This window comes from Urocitellus parryii, chromosome 4, assembly GCF_045843805.1.
Source record: "Urocitellus parryii isolate mUroPar1 chromosome 4, mUroPar1.hap1, whole genome shotgun sequence".
NCBI classification, from domain to species: domain Eukaryota; kingdom Metazoa; phylum Chordata; class Mammalia; order Rodentia; family Sciuridae; genus Urocitellus; species Urocitellus parryii.
In genome coordinates this window covers 113,088,362-113,104,789 of record NC_135534.1, presented here as the reverse complement: position 1 = coordinate 113,104,789, position 16,428 = coordinate 113,088,362, and the positions used below count along the sequence as shown (strand labels likewise).

Sequence of the window (16,428 nt, the reverse complement as noted above, 5' to 3'; positions counted from 1 at the left end):
CGTGGCGGCACCTCCCATGAGGCCTCAGCGCACGTAGGCGGTGAAAAGTGACAGCTTCCGGTCTCGCTGAGGGCGCGCGGCCGACGGCCGGAAGGTGAGCGTGGGCTGTGTGGTGGGTTGCTTTCTGGGTTCTAAAGGGGTAGGAGCAAGGTGGGACGCACAGCTGTAGGGTGTTTTCTCATTTTTGCATTTTCCCATACTCTTCGGGAAGGCGTTGGTGTATAGAAGTGGGACTAGGTTTAAGATCTTTTTTTGTATATCTTGTATTTATGGAGTTCCTGGCAGAAAGTCCCATCCGTAGGGGCTTGAGTTTAGAGGGACCGTGGACTCTTTTTTGCACTAGTGGAATTGTTTGCTCAAAAAGTAAACAGAAGTTGGAAGCCCAGTGGTCTGGGATGGGAGGGAGTCGTGGAAATTTTCACGTTATTTGGGGGTTTGCTTTATACACCACACTTGCTTTTAAGTATTAAGTGATCGTCCTCCATGTCCCCTAATCCTTTGGGCTTTTCTTCGAACTCCCGTTAGATAAAACAACTCCCATTGTTTTATCACGAGGAATGGTGTTTCTGCCATTCCACTTGTTCTTGTTTTCAAGAGTAAGATCCCTTTATGAATTTCTAAAAGGTATTGAACGCCTGATGGTGGCTATTCATGACAAGCGCACCCAAGAATCTCCTTTATGGTAATTTACGCGCCCCTCCCACGTGTTACATCTGCCTGGGAACTACTATATTTCACTCTCAGAAGGGTGTGGTGTACTGGAAAAAGCTCTAGACTTAGTCAAAAATTGAGTCTGGGGCTCAAGAACTTTTTTTACCATAAATCTGCTTAATGACCACTTGCCTGTCTAGTTACTTTGGAAACTTTTTGATAAAGGTAAATTACTTTCTAGAGAAACACCACCCTATAATTTTTAGTTTTGAAAAACTGTGTTACCTTTAATCCCATTACCCAGAGTTGTTTTAGTTGTTCCCCCACTCACCCCCTGCAGTGCTTTGCTTACGTATGACTAAGATGCTGCTGTAGGTTTGCTTTACTTGTTTGCATTTTTTCCATTACCTTCTGTGACATTCTAATGTCATATTTAAAAAGAAACCTAGTATTGTTGGAGTTTGCAGTTTTTATTTGCAGTAGATATATTCTACCTGTATCTGAGTCACGAAGTGTCTAATAATGGAACTGGGCAAATGTATCATGTAGTCTGAAATATGCAGAATGCGTTTTAGCAGATAGTAGTGGTCAGAGTCATTTTATTATTATTAAATATTTTCTTCCTTTCTGCTGTCACCCTTCAGGCCTCAAGTGCTAAAACTGACAACTTCCACATTTTAGATATTCTTCATTGAATAAGAAATAAGAACTAAGTTCCAATATAAGATGAGCACAATTTTTATTTGATCTGAACTCAAAACAGTCCAGATTCACTTTGATATTTAAATCTGATTCCAGGTGTACTTTGAAGTTCTATTGAGAGTAGAAATAGTCTTCAAATGACAGGCATAATTCCAAAGAAAATTTAAAAATTATAAAAAATATAAAATTTTTATAAAAATTATAAAAAGCATGGTATTCCGGAACAATATCTAATTGAAATAATTCCTAAAAACTTGGGTTAGGATACTGTGTCATAATAACTGTTTTAGGGCATCTATTTAAAAGTACCTGTAATTTACTAGAATTTAATAATGGGGTTATCTATGCCATTACCCGTCTCCCGCCCTTTAGGACTATAAAGGCAAGTTTCTTTTATTTTTTTTTTAGCTTTTATTTTAGATGGTGAGTAAGGTCTAGGGTCTTACTTGGGAATACTTCATAAAATAAGGTTCAAGCTCATGAATTTCCAAAATTCTTTAATAGATAAGCTTAATGCCCACCAACTTTAAAAACACATTAGAACACAGCAATCCACACTGCCTCAAGGTAAAAAGGTTATTGAACAGAAATTGGTGCTTACTAAATTGACAAAATACAAAGAAAAGGTAGGTTTTCTTTCTCTAGCATTGATATTCTCATGCAATTGCTGCCCTTGAGTGGTAAATTGAAAGTTAAGTGATGTTTAATACCTATGTGATATAAAGCTATACCTCCCCACCTGGTTTTTTTACCAATGATGGGTGAAGTTCTTATTCTATATAGTGTTCTGTGGGCTTTTCAAGTCGTTTCTATTTAAAAGGAGATACAAAGAAGCAGGTTATCCTAAACAATCTTGTGGAAGGAGAAACAAGAAAAAAGACTTTAAGAAGGAGAAAGAGGGAAGGGAAGCTTCCTGGGCATGACACCATTTGCAAGGTCACAGCGAACACCCCAACGAAGGGCAGATCTTTTTTTCTCAGTTGGTACTAGGTAATTGTTTGGAACATATACATGCTGAGGCTTGGATTGGGGTTCTGCTTGGGAAAGCATGTGTTCTCGGACACCCCAGCGTAACTCCTTCCTATGATCTTCACCAGGTAACCGCATTAAGTCCCAGTCTCTTTTGTACTCAAAATATCGGGCTACCCGGTCTATCTTGCCCCGGTTTCGGTTTAACTGGTCCAGCCTTGGGAGAATAAAGGATTTGGGTCTGCTGGCAACAATCAGATCTTGTTCATAAGCTGGAGGGCCCATTTCTTCTCTTTGAAGATAACAAATGAGCTGATCTTGTGAAATTCCTTGGTATTCATGTGGTAGATTAACATTTTGTGAAGTATCAACTGAGGATTCTCTGTCTTCCTGGAACTGCAGATTCATCAACCTTTGTCTTAAGTCCCAAAGATCCAGATCAGTTTCTCCACCAGATTCTGATTCACTGATAATTGACTCATCTGTCACTAATACTTCTCCTCCTGGCTTTCTACGAAGCACCTTTCTCTTCATTACTGGCTTTCGGAGTCTTTGGGAAGCCTCTGAGACCGTTTCTGATGTGGCATGACTTTCTATCTGTGAGCACTGCAGTTGTACAGGAAAAGCAGGTCGCTTCCCTGGGGTTACTGAAGCTTTACTGTAGGGATCGTACTGGCTACATTGGACTTCTCTCCTGACATCTCCCTCCCCCTGCCCTGCACAGATATGGGTAAATGCGGTAGCAGCGGCTAACATTCGTTCTTCTGGATCCATATTTGCCCATTTTTGTCCATTTGGTCCTACAAGTTCCTCCATTGCTTCCCCTATACTGTAGGACTGTCTGCAAGAGATAATAACATTGGTCAGTCTTCTGATAAATTCCTAGCTCACAAGCTACTCATACTTCCTTATCTCAATTTTACAGAGTCAAATGGAAAAAGAAAGGCTAAGGTAACTATAAATATAACTATAATAAGTAGAGAATTAAACTGTTTAGAGGGGCATTAATTCAACTCTACAGAATCTATTTTCTGCTTTCATTTCTACTCCTAATTCACTCCTGGCTTTCTACTCCCTTGCCATACTTATGACAAGATAAGTGAGCTCTGACATAAGAAAAAGCTTGAGACTATATTTGGGGCATACTGTTTAGTGCATATCACGTAACATGTCTAGTGGATAAACTGTGTTCCTGGCATTTAACATTTGTTAATTCATGTAATCCTCACAATCACAGGATTAGTTCTTTTATGTAGATGAGTAACATGAGGTAGAGAAATTCAGTAACTTGCCTAAAGTTACACAGCTAATAAGTAGCAGAGCTGGAATTCTAACTCCAGCAGTCTGGCTTCAGACCGAGTCCTTGCTTTGAGCCCTAAAAGTGACCGAATCTAAAAACCATCAAAAAGCAGTACTGTGCTATTACACTTACACACATATATGTATGTAGGCATAATACTCCCTGTGCTTCAGTAATTTTAAAGCATCTTCAGTAGCCAAGGTAAATCTGTTCATTCTAGTACCATGCCACAGATAAAACTTTTAGTATTTAAATCAAATGGCCAAGATCCAACGTAGGTTATCTATTGCCCACTAGTTTTTGTGTCCCACTATTTTTTTTTCAAAATTGAAAAATGGTTTATGATAATTTTAAATAATTTTCCCTTCCTGACCAGGTTTCTCTCTCAAAGACGGTTTTTAATTTGTGTCTTTTTTTTTTTAGTACTAGGGATTGAACTCAGGGGCCCTTAACCATTGAGCCACATCTCCAGTCCTTCTTTGTATTTTATTTAGAGACAAGGTCTCACTAAGTTACTTAGGCCCTCACTAAATTGCTGAGGCTGGTGTTCAACTTGTGATCCTCCTGCCTCAGCCTCCTGAGTCCTGAGACTACAGGCGCCTCACCACCATGCCCAGCTTCAGTTTTAATTTCTCTAGAAATACATATTCACATGTACCTTTTTAATGCTATATAGCAACACAGTTGGAAACTTCTGAAGTTTAAAGGTAATAGCAGTGATCCAGCTATTAACAGCACACGTAGTTTTACTTCTTTGTTTAAAGTTGCATTGAATTCTAATGTATGGACGTTCCATAATTTAGTTGGACCCTTATTGACATGATGTATTTAGGTTCATGGTAACTTGTTTAATGTTACAGGAGGTTCTGGAGTGATGCTGGCCAAATTATATTGTTAACATTGCGTGCAAATATGAATGTGTAACAACAAATCCCATCATTATGTACAACTACAATGCACCAACAATAAATGTGAGAAAAAACTATTGTTACAATGAATATCTTGCAACTTTTAAAATACTATGTAGGTTAAATTTCTAGACATGGAAGAGGTGGGTCAAAAGATAATGTGTCCAATTTTGACAGCTGTTGTCAAAATATTTAGCTCATCTTTTAAAGAAGCTGTATCAATAATATATTAGATCTTTTTTCTCCTACCTCTCTCCAAAGTGGACTAGCAAACTTTCTCATCCTTACAGTCAGTTCTTTTGGTTAAAAGTGACTACATTATTAATGAAGTACTTATATATACTAAAGAAGTTAGACCTTTACCATCATTCCTTTTTTTTTTTTTTTTTTTTGTAGCTGGACACAATACCTTTTCTTTAATTATTTATATGTGGTGCTGAGGATTGAACCCAGCGCCTTGCATGTACTAGGCATACGCTCTACCACTGAGCCACAACCTCAGCCCCCCATCACATCCATTTTTTTTTAATTAATTGATTGCCTTGCTGGCAATAATTTTTATTTTTATGTAGTCACATTTTGATTTTCTAGTTTCTTGGTTTTTATAGCATTTTACCTAAAAATGCCTTTTCTTCCTCCAGTATTATAAGAAAAAATTATTCTATGTTGTTACTTCTATTTGTTTCGCTTTTTACATTTAATCTACTCATCAAAGGGCAGAACCTAGCTTAATTACCAGTCAACTTTTAGAATAACCAACCATCAATCAGATTGTATAGGACTGTCCCAATCTCAACCCATTAAATTAAAAATTTTCAAGTCTGACTATTTCAACAAAATTTACACAAATATATTAGAATAGATAGGAAGTAATAATCCGCAGCTTATGTATATTAATATTATAGCTATTGTAATTATATAATTAAGTTATATATTATATATTGTGGTTTTATAGGTGTTCCAATATGGTATGACGGGACAAAATGGATTAAGAATGCAGTATATTTGCCCTCAGATTATTGAAATATATAGAAATTTCAGCACTGACATCTAAATTACATCAGACTGACTCTTGTAACTGTGCCAGAGGTATAGCAATCTTTTATCAGAATATACATTAAATTTGGCTTAATAAAAGGTCAGTAATGGTTAATTACCTTTTTTCTGCCATGAGGAATGCTTAATGAAAGCAATAGAATCTTGTCTCCAGGTTGTCCTTCCAATGTGAAATGTAATTACTGATAATATTTCTTCAATTAGGCTAGCTTATTTTGTGCCACCTTTAAAACAGAATATTATAGCTGATAAAACATACAAATCACTTATTTTATCTGAAGTACTAGAAACCATTAGAAACTCAGAAGTAGTTGTAAATAGCCCAAGTAAAGAAATCATATGATCAGAAAAGTTGGATAATAATGGGAAATCAACAGAAAATGTCATAGAGAAAAACATATCAGAAATGAGTCTTCAGTCATCTGTTAATGAAGAAAAAAGAAGTGAAATCAATATTTCCCCCCAAATTTTAAATAATTAAAAAAAAACCCTTAATAATAGGTGAATGTATTCTCTTTTCCCCTGTCAGTTGGCCAGATACGATGTAAAAGAATAATATCCATGAATAATCAGCCCATAGTAATTAAACCAGTGCTTATATCTCTGGGCAAGCAAAGCCTATATATACTTTTTGGGCATCAGATTAAATCTTAGTTGCTGTTCCACCATAAGGATTGACATCACCAAAGGAACTAGTGCTGACATTGTTTTATCCCTTTGCTCTCTTTTCAGTACTATTTGTTTATTCCTGGGGTCGTCATATCATGGCTGAAAATGACACAGATAGAAACCAGATTGAGAAACTCCTACAAAGAGTACAAGAATTGGAGCAGGAGGTGCAAAGACTTAAGAAAGAACAGGACAACATTAAAGACTCAACTATTAAAGAAGATTCTTCAGGATCTGGAAAAGCTAAGCGTGCATTTGACTTCAGTGCTCATGGCAAAAGACATGTGGCCCTAAGAATAGCTTATTTGGGCTGGGGATACCAGGGCTTTGCTAGTCAGGAAAACACAAACAATACCATTGAAGAGAAATTATTTGAGGCTTTAACCAAGACTCGACTAGTAGAAAGCAGACAGACTTCCAACTATCACCGGTGTGGGCGAACAGACAAAGGAGTTAGTGCCTTTGGACAGGTAAGGGCCAGTATACTATTTCTCAAAGCAACTAATACCAAGGTATCTAGGAGTACATGGAGTATTGAGATTATCTGTATCTCTAAAACACAGTATATTTTTTTAATTCCACAGGTGATTTCTCTTGACCTACGTTCTCGGTTTCTAAGGGCCAGTGATTCAGAGGACCTTAATTTAAAAGATGAAGCCAATGATGCTGCGAAAGAGATCCATTACACCCACATTCTCAATCGGGTGCTTCCTCCAGACATCCGTGTACTGGCCTGGGCCCCTGTGGAACCTAGTTTCAGTGCCAGGTTTAGCTGTCTTGAGCGGACTTACCGCTATTTTTTCCCTCGTGCTGATTTAGATATTTTAACAATGAATTTCGCAGCTCAGAAGTATGTTGGCACCCATGATTTCAGGAATTTGTGTAAAATGGATGTAGCCAATGGAGTTATTAATTTTCAGAGGACGATTCTGTCTGCTCAAGTACAGCTAGTAAGCCAAAGTATGGGTGAGGAGAGATGGCAAGAACCTTTCCAGTTATGTCAATTTGAAGTGATTGGCCAGGCATTCCTTTATCATCAAGTCCGCTGTATGATGGCTATCCTTTTTCTGATTGGCCAAGGATTGGAGAAGCCAGAGATTATTGATGAATTGCTGAACATAGAGAGAAATCCCCAGAAACCTCAATATAGGTAAGTTAAACCAAACCAAATTAGCATGTCCTCCCCCGCCCCTCCAAGATTGTCTAAATAACCAAGTTACTGATTTTGATTTCAGGAAGCTCTTAATCTAATTTGTAGAATGTTGTGAACATGTGGGAATATATTCTAATTTTCTCATTGTTTTATTCTATTAATAAGGAAACAGGTATTTGGACCAGGCCCCTTAACTCCTGAATATTCATTCCCACATCTTTTTTGCTTTTGAATTTGTTAATAGGCACTACTATTAGTTACTAGAGAAATTAAAGCACGAATATTCAAACTGTTTACATTATATCTGGATTATTTTGTATTACTAAATAGTCATGGTACTGTACTTTTGAGAACAGGTTGAGGTCAGATACTAGTAATTCATTCCCAGGCTATAGAATGTCAAATTAACAAATTTGGATAGTATTGTGAGCTGTTTTGGATTTTACTGCAGTGTCAACTCACCTCATTACTGACATTTACCAAATATAGACCAAATTGATCCATGGTTTGTTGCTTTTTTTTTTCTTTTTAAAATTTATAATAAAATTTTCAGGATAAGATAATATTGTATTTTCTTAGCTACTAGATCCTCAATATTGATACCTGTAGTCTTCCCTTACTTTTTAGCTAAAGCAAACCTCAGTTTTTAAAAAAAGAACCATTTTTAAAAAGTGGCTGCTATGGATTCTCACACTGTTTCTTCTCTTTTTCTCTAGTATGGCTGTAGAATTTCCTCTAGTCTTATACGACTGTAAGTTTGAAAATATCACGTGGATCTATGATCAGGAGGTTCAGGAGTACAATGTTACTCACCTGCAACAACTGTGGGCTAATCATGCTGTGAAAACTCAGATATTATATAGTATGCTACAAGGACTGGACTCTGTTGTATTACCCTATGGGATGGGACCAAAGATGGATGGAGCAATAGAGTGGAGAAACATTAAGCCCTCTATCATAAAGCAGACCAGTGCCTTTGTAGAAGGAGTGAAAATGCGCACATATAGACCCCTCATGGACCGTCCTAAATGCCAAGGTTTGGAATCCCGGATCCAGCATTTTGTACGCAGAGGACGCATTGAACACCCACATTTATTCCATAAAGAAACAAAAGCCAAAAGGGACTGTAATGACACACTAGAGGAAGAGACTACTGTTTTAGAGAAACCAACCAAAAGGGTCTGTGTAGATGCAGAAATTAAAAGCATCATTTAATCATAGATAACTTGCTAGGACCTAGGAAGCGACAACCAGCTAGTGGTAGGCAGTAGAAATGAAATTTAAAGGAAAAAAAAAAAATTCAAGAAGTCTTAGTAGTTCTGATTATCAGCTTTTTTAGGGGTAGGGGGCGAAAAAAAGAAAGGAAGTTCTGGCTTAAACAGGAAAAAGTTCAGAGGCTATCATCCCTGTCCAAAAGGATTAAGAGATGAAAGAAGCAAAACTCATTTGTAGCTAGGCATGGTGGCACATACTTGTACACCCAGGAGGAGGCTGAGGCAGAAGGACTGCAAGTTTGAGGCCAGCTTTGGCAATTTGGCAACAACTTGTATGAAAAATTTTTAAAAATTATAAAGGATTGGGGACATAGTTCAGTGGTAAAGCATCCCAGAGTTCAATTCTCAGTACTAGAAGGGGTAGAGGAAAGAACTGTAATTTATGTACACCTGGAAACCTGTGCCTTATGTACAAATTCATTAAAACCTGATCCTGTGTTTAGTTCATTTTGCTGCTCTTTTTCAAGATAAATGAGATTTTTACTAATCTGAATATTCATAGCTTTATTTTATATTTTTAAAATTTTTATTTTTTTTTAGTTGTAGTTGGACACAATATCTTTATTTATTTTTATTTTTTTTATGTGGTGCTGAGTAGTGAACCCAGGGCCTTGCACGTGCTAGGCAAGCGCTCTACTGCTGAGCCACAATCCCAGCCCAACAGCTTTATTTTTTAAGACATTAAAAAATATCAAATTTAGTCAGTTAAGAATTAGATAAATTGGTTTACTTAAATATGGCACAAGACCTTTTTCTAGGAGGCATATAAATCTAGTGTAGAAGTTGCCAAACTTTTTTGGGGGAGGATGGCAGAGTAAATACTACTTTAGGCTCTATGAGACACAAATGGTCTGTTCTATATTCTTTTCAACAAGTCTTAAGAGTAAAAAACACTTGCTCTATTAGTCTTTATTATTTTAATTAGTGCATTATATATATAAATAGGATTCATTGTGGTATATTCTTACATAAACATAGCATAATTTGGTAGATTTAATTCCCCAGTACTTCCCAAATCCCTCCAGGGGGAGGGGGGGAGGGAAAGGAAAGGTAATGAGATTGGTTACATTATGTAATGTGCATGTACTAATATGGCATAATGAATCTCACTATTATGTATAAATCTTATGTACCAAAAAAATTAAATAAATAAATTTAAAGAGAAGACACTCAAGCTAAATTTTGCAGAACATGTGGGAATCAGTTAAAGTTAGGATAAAGAACCAGAGCTTTAACTGTCTTAACTCAGAAGATGCAATCTGTATAAAGGTTAGAGATTATAGCATATATATTCAGGAAACTGTACCTCAGTATGGCAAAAACATGGTTTAGAAAGGCAGGCATTGGTCATATCTGTAGACCTTTGTAGGCCTTCCTTAAAAATCTTAGATTGGGGAAAAAAAAATAAAGCTAGACAGATCTATGTAGCAAAAGCACTGCTCTAGGTATACTGTGAATTGAAAAAAGGCAAGACTGAGGCTAGAGAGACCAGTGAGGCTACTGGAATAATTGAGGCAATAGATGACAGAATAGATCTGTATTAGGAGTATAAGGGATGGAAAGAAGATAAATTTGAGGTTAAAAAGGCAGCAGTAGGACTCTGAGTGAATGTAGTGTTAAAAAGTAGGAAGGCTTTTAGGATAGTGTTGTAGGTTCAGATCTGACCAAAAGAGTAGCTGGTATTACTACATACTGAGATAAGAAAATGAAGTGGGGCTTTGTTCTCAAAACATAGTTGTTAAGTGACCCTTAAAATATTATAACTGCTGGTTAATATATGAAACACATGGGGCCATTAGAAATAATACTGATATGTACATAGAACTGACTTCATTAGTACTATAGAAGCTCAATAGGAGGTGTATTACAGAAATAAGACTACTGAAAAAGTTCTGGGGTTAAGAAATAAAATAGCCTAAGAAAAGTGAGATGATCCTGTGGAACTATCAAGTTAGGAGGTACATTGTGATGGACTTGCATCCTAGCAGAGAAGGAACCAGAATGTATTTACATTTTAAAATGGCAAGATAGTGATACAGAATAAATTTATTTAAAATAGCCAACTGTATGATCTATGTCTTCTGGATATTGAATCTCTGTCAATTTGGGGGATCTGATGAACCAACACTTCACAATGATCTGAATGTTCCTAAAATATTATTCCTTTGGCATTTAATTTTGATGTAAAGATCTTGTTTTTAGTGTAATCACTGAGCATGGTAGACTACCCTTACTTAAACATGTAAAAACAAATCAATTACTTTTTTCAGTTTCTTACCTTATTTCAAATGTATCTTGATTGGCATTATTATTCACGTTAACAACAACAACAAAAACCTAGAAAAGGAAAAGAGAGTTTAAATCATTCCTCATCTTAAAAAAAAAAAAAGACTCTAAAACCATGATATGTAATGACAAAAAGCACTAGCTAAAAGTTATATGCTAGGAGATTATATAGAAGCAAAGAGAGAATCAGGATCAGATTTTAAGTAAAATCGTTTCAAGATTGACCAGATTATATTATCAAATATGGAAATGTAATTATTTACTAACCTCATTTTAGATAGTTACCACAGGAAAAAGTCAGGACAGTCATAACAGATGGAGCAAATGAAAGGCCCCCAAATGTACCTTTGCCAAATTACTTGTTATTGGAGGCAGTGTTTGTACAAAATCAAATCTGATCCATAGAAAGGACTCACTGCGTGTTAGAAGAAAGCAAACTATGAATTAGATTTACTTTATCTGTTTTTAGAATGGAAAGAATTATATCAAAAGTTCTTGAGTTTAAATGAGATAATCCTTAATGATTTGTGGGACCCTGGACTGGGAGGATTTCTGATACTAAAGCCAGGAGATTTTTTAAAAGATGGCATATGTAACTGTATTATGTGTTTTCTTTGTGTTTAAATTACATCACATTCATTTGTCATCGAACATGTGAAGATAGATGTTTGCAAACACTGAGATGCTAACTTTAATAAAGTCCACAGGTCATCAATTTTTTCTAATATTAAGATACAGCAATCTTTTCTATTAGAGGGGAAACTTGCTAGAGCAACTTATATTTTGTAGATAAATAGGATAGTTTTGACCAAAATATCTAACAATATAATTTTTTCAAAAATCTCAAGTGACTCACTGTCCCAGGTTTAGCTAGTTAAAATTGAAAGGATTTTACAGGAGGAAGGATTTTAAATGCAGATAGGGGAGCTGAGTCCATAGATTCTAAGCATTATAAGGAGTCTACTGCAGAGTTGTAACAAAATTCCTCTACCACAGGGGAGGTAAGCAGACAACTTAAAGAATGAAAGTATTAAAACACCCTATCTTAAAGCAAATACCACCATAAGAAGGTCAAAGAGACAACAAACTGAGGAAAGTACTTGTAATATGTTTAAAATCAATAATTAAAATTATTAAAAAGTACACATCAGTAAAATAATAGGGAAAAGATATTTGCCAAAAATATTATGACTAAAACACAATGTTTAACCTCATTAATAATGCAAATTAAGATATCTTTTTAGACTGATAAGTTCCCCCCCCAATATTCAGTGCTGACGAGTGTGAAGAAATAATCACTTCAAAATTAATTTGCTGGACTGGGGTTGTAGTTTATCGGTAGAGCGCTGGCCTAGCACATGTGAAGCCCTAGGTTTGATCCTCACACCACATAAAAAATAAATAAAATAAAGGTGTTGTGTCCAACTACAACTAAAAAAAAAATACTTAAAAAAACCCTAATCTGCTTTCAGCAATTTATTCTAAGTTAACACTGGATAAAAATGCAAACCTGTATATGTACAAGCGACCAGTAACACACTATTTTATGATCATGAAGAAATTGGAAACAAACATCATTAGGGGGCTGGCTAAATATATGGTACAATACAGCTGTACCATTCATTCATTAAAAATGGTAATGCACATCTACAATGGCATAGAAACATGTTCTGAATACGGCATTGACTAAATAAGACATAATCTACAAATGGAAGACATGATTTACAGTAGAAGGGGTAGAGAGAGAAAAGGGGAGGGGAGGGGAGGGGAGGGGGGATAGTAGACAATAGGACGGACAGCAGAATACATCAGACACTAGAAAGGCAATATGTCAATCAATGGAAGGGTAACTGATGTGATACAGCAATTTGTATACGGGGTAAAAGCGGGAGTTCATAATCCACTTGAATCAAACCATGTAATATGATGTATTAAGAACTATGTAATGTTATGAACGACCAATAAAAAAAAAAAAAAAAAGACATAATCTATGTATTCATGGTAACCAAAGCAATGACATTTCAATAAGGATAATCATGTAAACATAATGAAATAGTGTTTTTTATTTGATGATTTTTTGTGACTGGTGGACTTATTTTCTTTCTCATCTATGTGTACTTAATATTGCTTATTTATTTCTAAAAACATGTGCATATACAAGTCTACATTTCTGTCTGATGTATCTCCTTAGAATAAATTCCTGGAAGTGGACTATGTCTTAGAAATTATGGTACAACGTAAATCCTAAATCAAGATGATAAAACTGCCCTCTAGTAAAATCAATTACCCCTAACGTAGGGAGTATGGCGGGGGTGAGGTGGGGTGGGGCTTATTTTTTCACTCTTACAGCGCCGTATATTGAAAAATCTTACCAATTGAAAAGGATACCTAGTTTCTTTAAAATTTGCATTATTAATTGTATGTAACTTTACAGTAAGAAAGGGTTTATTTTCATTTTGGGATAAGACTACCTCCTAACTCATTAGGCAAACACCTTTCTGATATGGTCAGTTCCAGAAGTCCACAAAAAAGTGTAACTCGACGGTAAGAAGATCTGTCTGCTCTTTATTTTTAAAATCGTTTTTATTTTTTTCTGTCTGCTCTTTAGAACAACAAAGACAACAGTCGAAACCAGCTGGCCGGGAGGGGCTCCAGGAGCTCGGTTCCTTCCCAGGAGAAAGGAACCACCTCCCCCAGGGCTCGGTGCACTAGCTCACAGGCGACCGACAGAAGGGCGGGCAGCGTCGCACGATCAGCAGGCACACTTTGTGACCTGGAGGGCCTGCAGTCGCCCTGTGCACTGAACAGTACGGCTTACAGCGCCTTAGTAAACACACAATTAGGATTCGTTAAGAACGCCAGGCTATGGGACGGCGCTCCAGGAAAAGGGGAGGGAATCTGCAATTCCGCAAGAGTCTAAAGGAGGAAAAAGAAGCACTGGCTCCCGCAGTAGCGGGCGAGCATACCCCAGCCCCTATGGCTCTCAGCCTCGGCCCAGCTCACCCGCCTCACCGACGTCCGAAACTTGCCCCGCCTCGGGCTGCCCTACCAGATGAGCCCCGCAGATTTCGGTTAGTGCTCCGGTCTCGCGCAGGCGTACTATCTGCCCATGCACCCACCTAGCCGTTAACCGTCTGGCTTTGGAGGTTTAAACCCCGGGAGCGAACCCGCGCCCTCCGCCCCGCCTACCAGCTCTCTTATTGGCCTTGAGGACGATTCGTACTCCATATCTGCCTTATGATTGGTGCATATTTTCTCTCGGTCCTCTAGCACAGGCGCGAGGAAGCCCGGGATCTGGGGCAGTGGAATTAACTGCTGTCCTGACCCGATAGATTGAGGCTGGTTTTCAGCAATCGTTTACGCTTCACCTTATCAAGTATTCAGTTTGGCGGTAAGGTTAGGTCCCGGGAAAAGGAGAGGACTCTCAATTCTCGATTAATGGCGATGTAGCTGTTTTTTTGGGGGAAGAGGCTGACCTAATCTGTCCAACTCGGTGGGATCAGTTTACACCCTTGCCAACTCTTAACGGCCAGAGGGTTGCAGAGCACTTTTGGCACCACTTGAGGCAATTCTGCTTTGTTTCAGATGTGCCACCCCGGGGTCTGATAATGTCCACCTCCTGTATAAAGACTGTGGGAGCCCATTGCTGTGTCTCCAACCACATTTCCTACTGTCACTCTTCCACAGTGCTCCAACCACTGACTTTCTTGCTGAACGTAACACTTTTTTTTTTCTATACACTTCACATGGTCTTACTCCCCTGCCCCAAAATATATTTAAAATGACCGACGTTTTAATTTTTTTTTCTTTTGTATATGTACCAGCAAGTAAAAGGCTGGTGCTTTGAGGATTGCTGAGGATGAGATCTGGTTAAGAAAGAATTCCCTATAGTTCAATATTTTAGTCACTGCCGTGTAGCCAATCTAATCAACTTGTCTTTCAAATCCTGATGGTTGTGTGTTCCATCTTATACAAACAAGCAGTTCAGGTTCCCAAGTTCAATTTTTGCAATTCAGGATTCAGTGGATGGGGAACATAATGTTTTATTCCTTTTATCCAAACACTTTGTGTTACCTCTTAGTCTCCCGGCTTTGTCTCGGCCTTGCACTAACTTCTAAAGCACATTTGGAATTTGGAGGAAGGAAATAGAATGAACGAAACAGAAAAGATAACAGAAGTAGGTTGTGGAGATTTGAGTGACCTTACTCCATTTTGCAAAATCTCATTCTTTTCTTTGCTCAGGTTTGGTCATTTTATACCTGAGTGACTTTTTCTTTGGCAGGGAATCTCCAGTGAATGTGTCTTAGAAACAGGGAGTAGATGAAATCATTTTTTTACCCATTGCTTTGGACATACTCCTTACCCTGACCTGCCCCTCTTAGTTTCTTGTTATCATATATATTAATTTTTGACCTTGAAACTCTTTTAATAATACTTTGAAAGATCTACTCCTGTTATATTTCAGATTTTAAGTGTATCTTGTGTTCTATCCAACCCTGTTTTTTTGGTGCATCACTTAAATTTACCTAGATATGATCACCACGGTTTTATAAAGTTCACTAGACTCAGACCAGGAAGCATTAATCAAGGTGATCTAAAATGTAGTATATGAAAGAAAATCCTGTGCTTGGAAACCAAATCTCATCTTTTTTTAAAAGTTATCAAGGAAAGTTTCAAGCATTTTATAGTGAAGCCCAATGAACTCCATACCAGCTCTAGCAATGTTAATTCGTAATTTATTGCTTCCATATTATGTGTATACTTGTTGTTCTGAAGCAAATATCAGCCACCCAAAATTTATTTCAGTATAACAAAGCATAACTGTAATACTATAATCACACCTAAAGTATTTAGTGTATTTACTTAATATCAAGTATCCACTGTTTAATTTTCCACTTCTTTCTCTCTTATAATTTGCTTCCTTGAACTAGGATCCAGTCAAATTCACACATTGTGATTTTGTGATTGTTGTTAGTCTTTTAAGTTTTTTTTTATTCTATAAATTAAATATTTTCCATCTTATACAAATAAGCAGTTCAGGTTCTCAAGTTCAATTTTTGTAATTCAGGATTCAATAGATGGGGAACATAATGTTTTATTATGTTCACTTTTATCTCCCTTGCAATTTGTTAAAGGATCAAGTTGTTGCTTCTGTGAAGTTTCCCATATCTATATTTTGCTGATTACATCTAAGTGGCATAGTTTAACATGATTTCCTTACCTTTTGATGTATAACACAGCTCTCTTTTATGTGCCTTGCCCATCAGGTATAATTGATTTATTAACCCATCAGCATCTTTATGGTTTCAAATATTTCAACTAGTTGTGTGCTTAAATTGACCACTCCTTTATGACAGCTTTTCTTACCTCACACTTTGTTGACATTTTTAAACTCCTTCAATGTTAGTTATCTTGTTTCACTAATTATATCCTGTATCTAACATTTTAAATTCTTTCCTC

At 36.9% G+C, this 16,428-nt stretch overlaps 2 protein-coding genes across 2 annotated transcripts; one reads left to right on the top strand and one right to left on the bottom strand.

The window, feature by feature from the left end:
* The first annotated feature begins 81 nt into the window (after positions 1 to 81).
* Positions 82 to 11,633, top strand: Pus3 (pseudouridine synthase 3). The gene is made up of 4 exons (XM_026404614.2): positions 82 to 94; positions 6,319 to 6,725; positions 6,840 to 7,405; positions 8,125 to 11,633. Exons 2-4 carry the CDS (start codon positions 6,351 to 6,353, stop codon positions 8,621 to 8,623), a joined length of 1,440 nt encoding a protein of 479 aa, XP_026260399.1. The 5' UTR covers positions 82 to 94; positions 6,319 to 6,350; the 3' UTR covers positions 8,624 to 11,633.
* Positions 1,880 to 14,013, bottom strand: Hyls1 (HYLS1 centriolar and ciliogenesis associated). The gene is made up of 3 exons (XM_077796974.1): positions 13,972 to 14,013; positions 10,961 to 11,019; positions 1,880 to 3,163 (listed from the first exon to the last, which is right to left on the bottom strand). The coding sequence occupies exon 3, from the start codon at positions 3,136 to 3,138 to the stop codon at positions 2,236 to 2,238; it is 903 nt and encodes a 300-aa protein (XP_077653100.1). The 5' UTR covers positions 3,139 to 3,163; positions 10,961 to 11,019; positions 13,972 to 14,013; the 3' UTR covers positions 1,880 to 2,235.
* Between the last annotated feature and the right edge of the window lie 2,415 nt (positions 14,014 to 16,428).

Coding starts and splice junctions, on each gene's coding strand:
- Hyls1 (XM_077796974.1), bottom strand. CDS start 3,138: ATGGAGGAACTTGTAGGACCAAATGGACAAAAATGGGCAAATATGGAT.
- Pus3 (XM_026404614.2), top strand. CDS start 6,351: ATGGCTGAAAATGACACAGATAGAAACCAGATTGAGAAACTCCTACAA. Junction 6,726..6,839: donor GAGTTAGTGCCTTTGGACAG/GTAAGGGCCAGT, acceptor TTAATTCCACAG/GTGATTTCTCTTGACCTACG. Junction 7,406..8,124: donor CCCCAGAAACCTCAATATAG/GTAAGTTAAACC, acceptor CTTTTTCTCTAG/TATGGCTGTAGAATTTCCTC.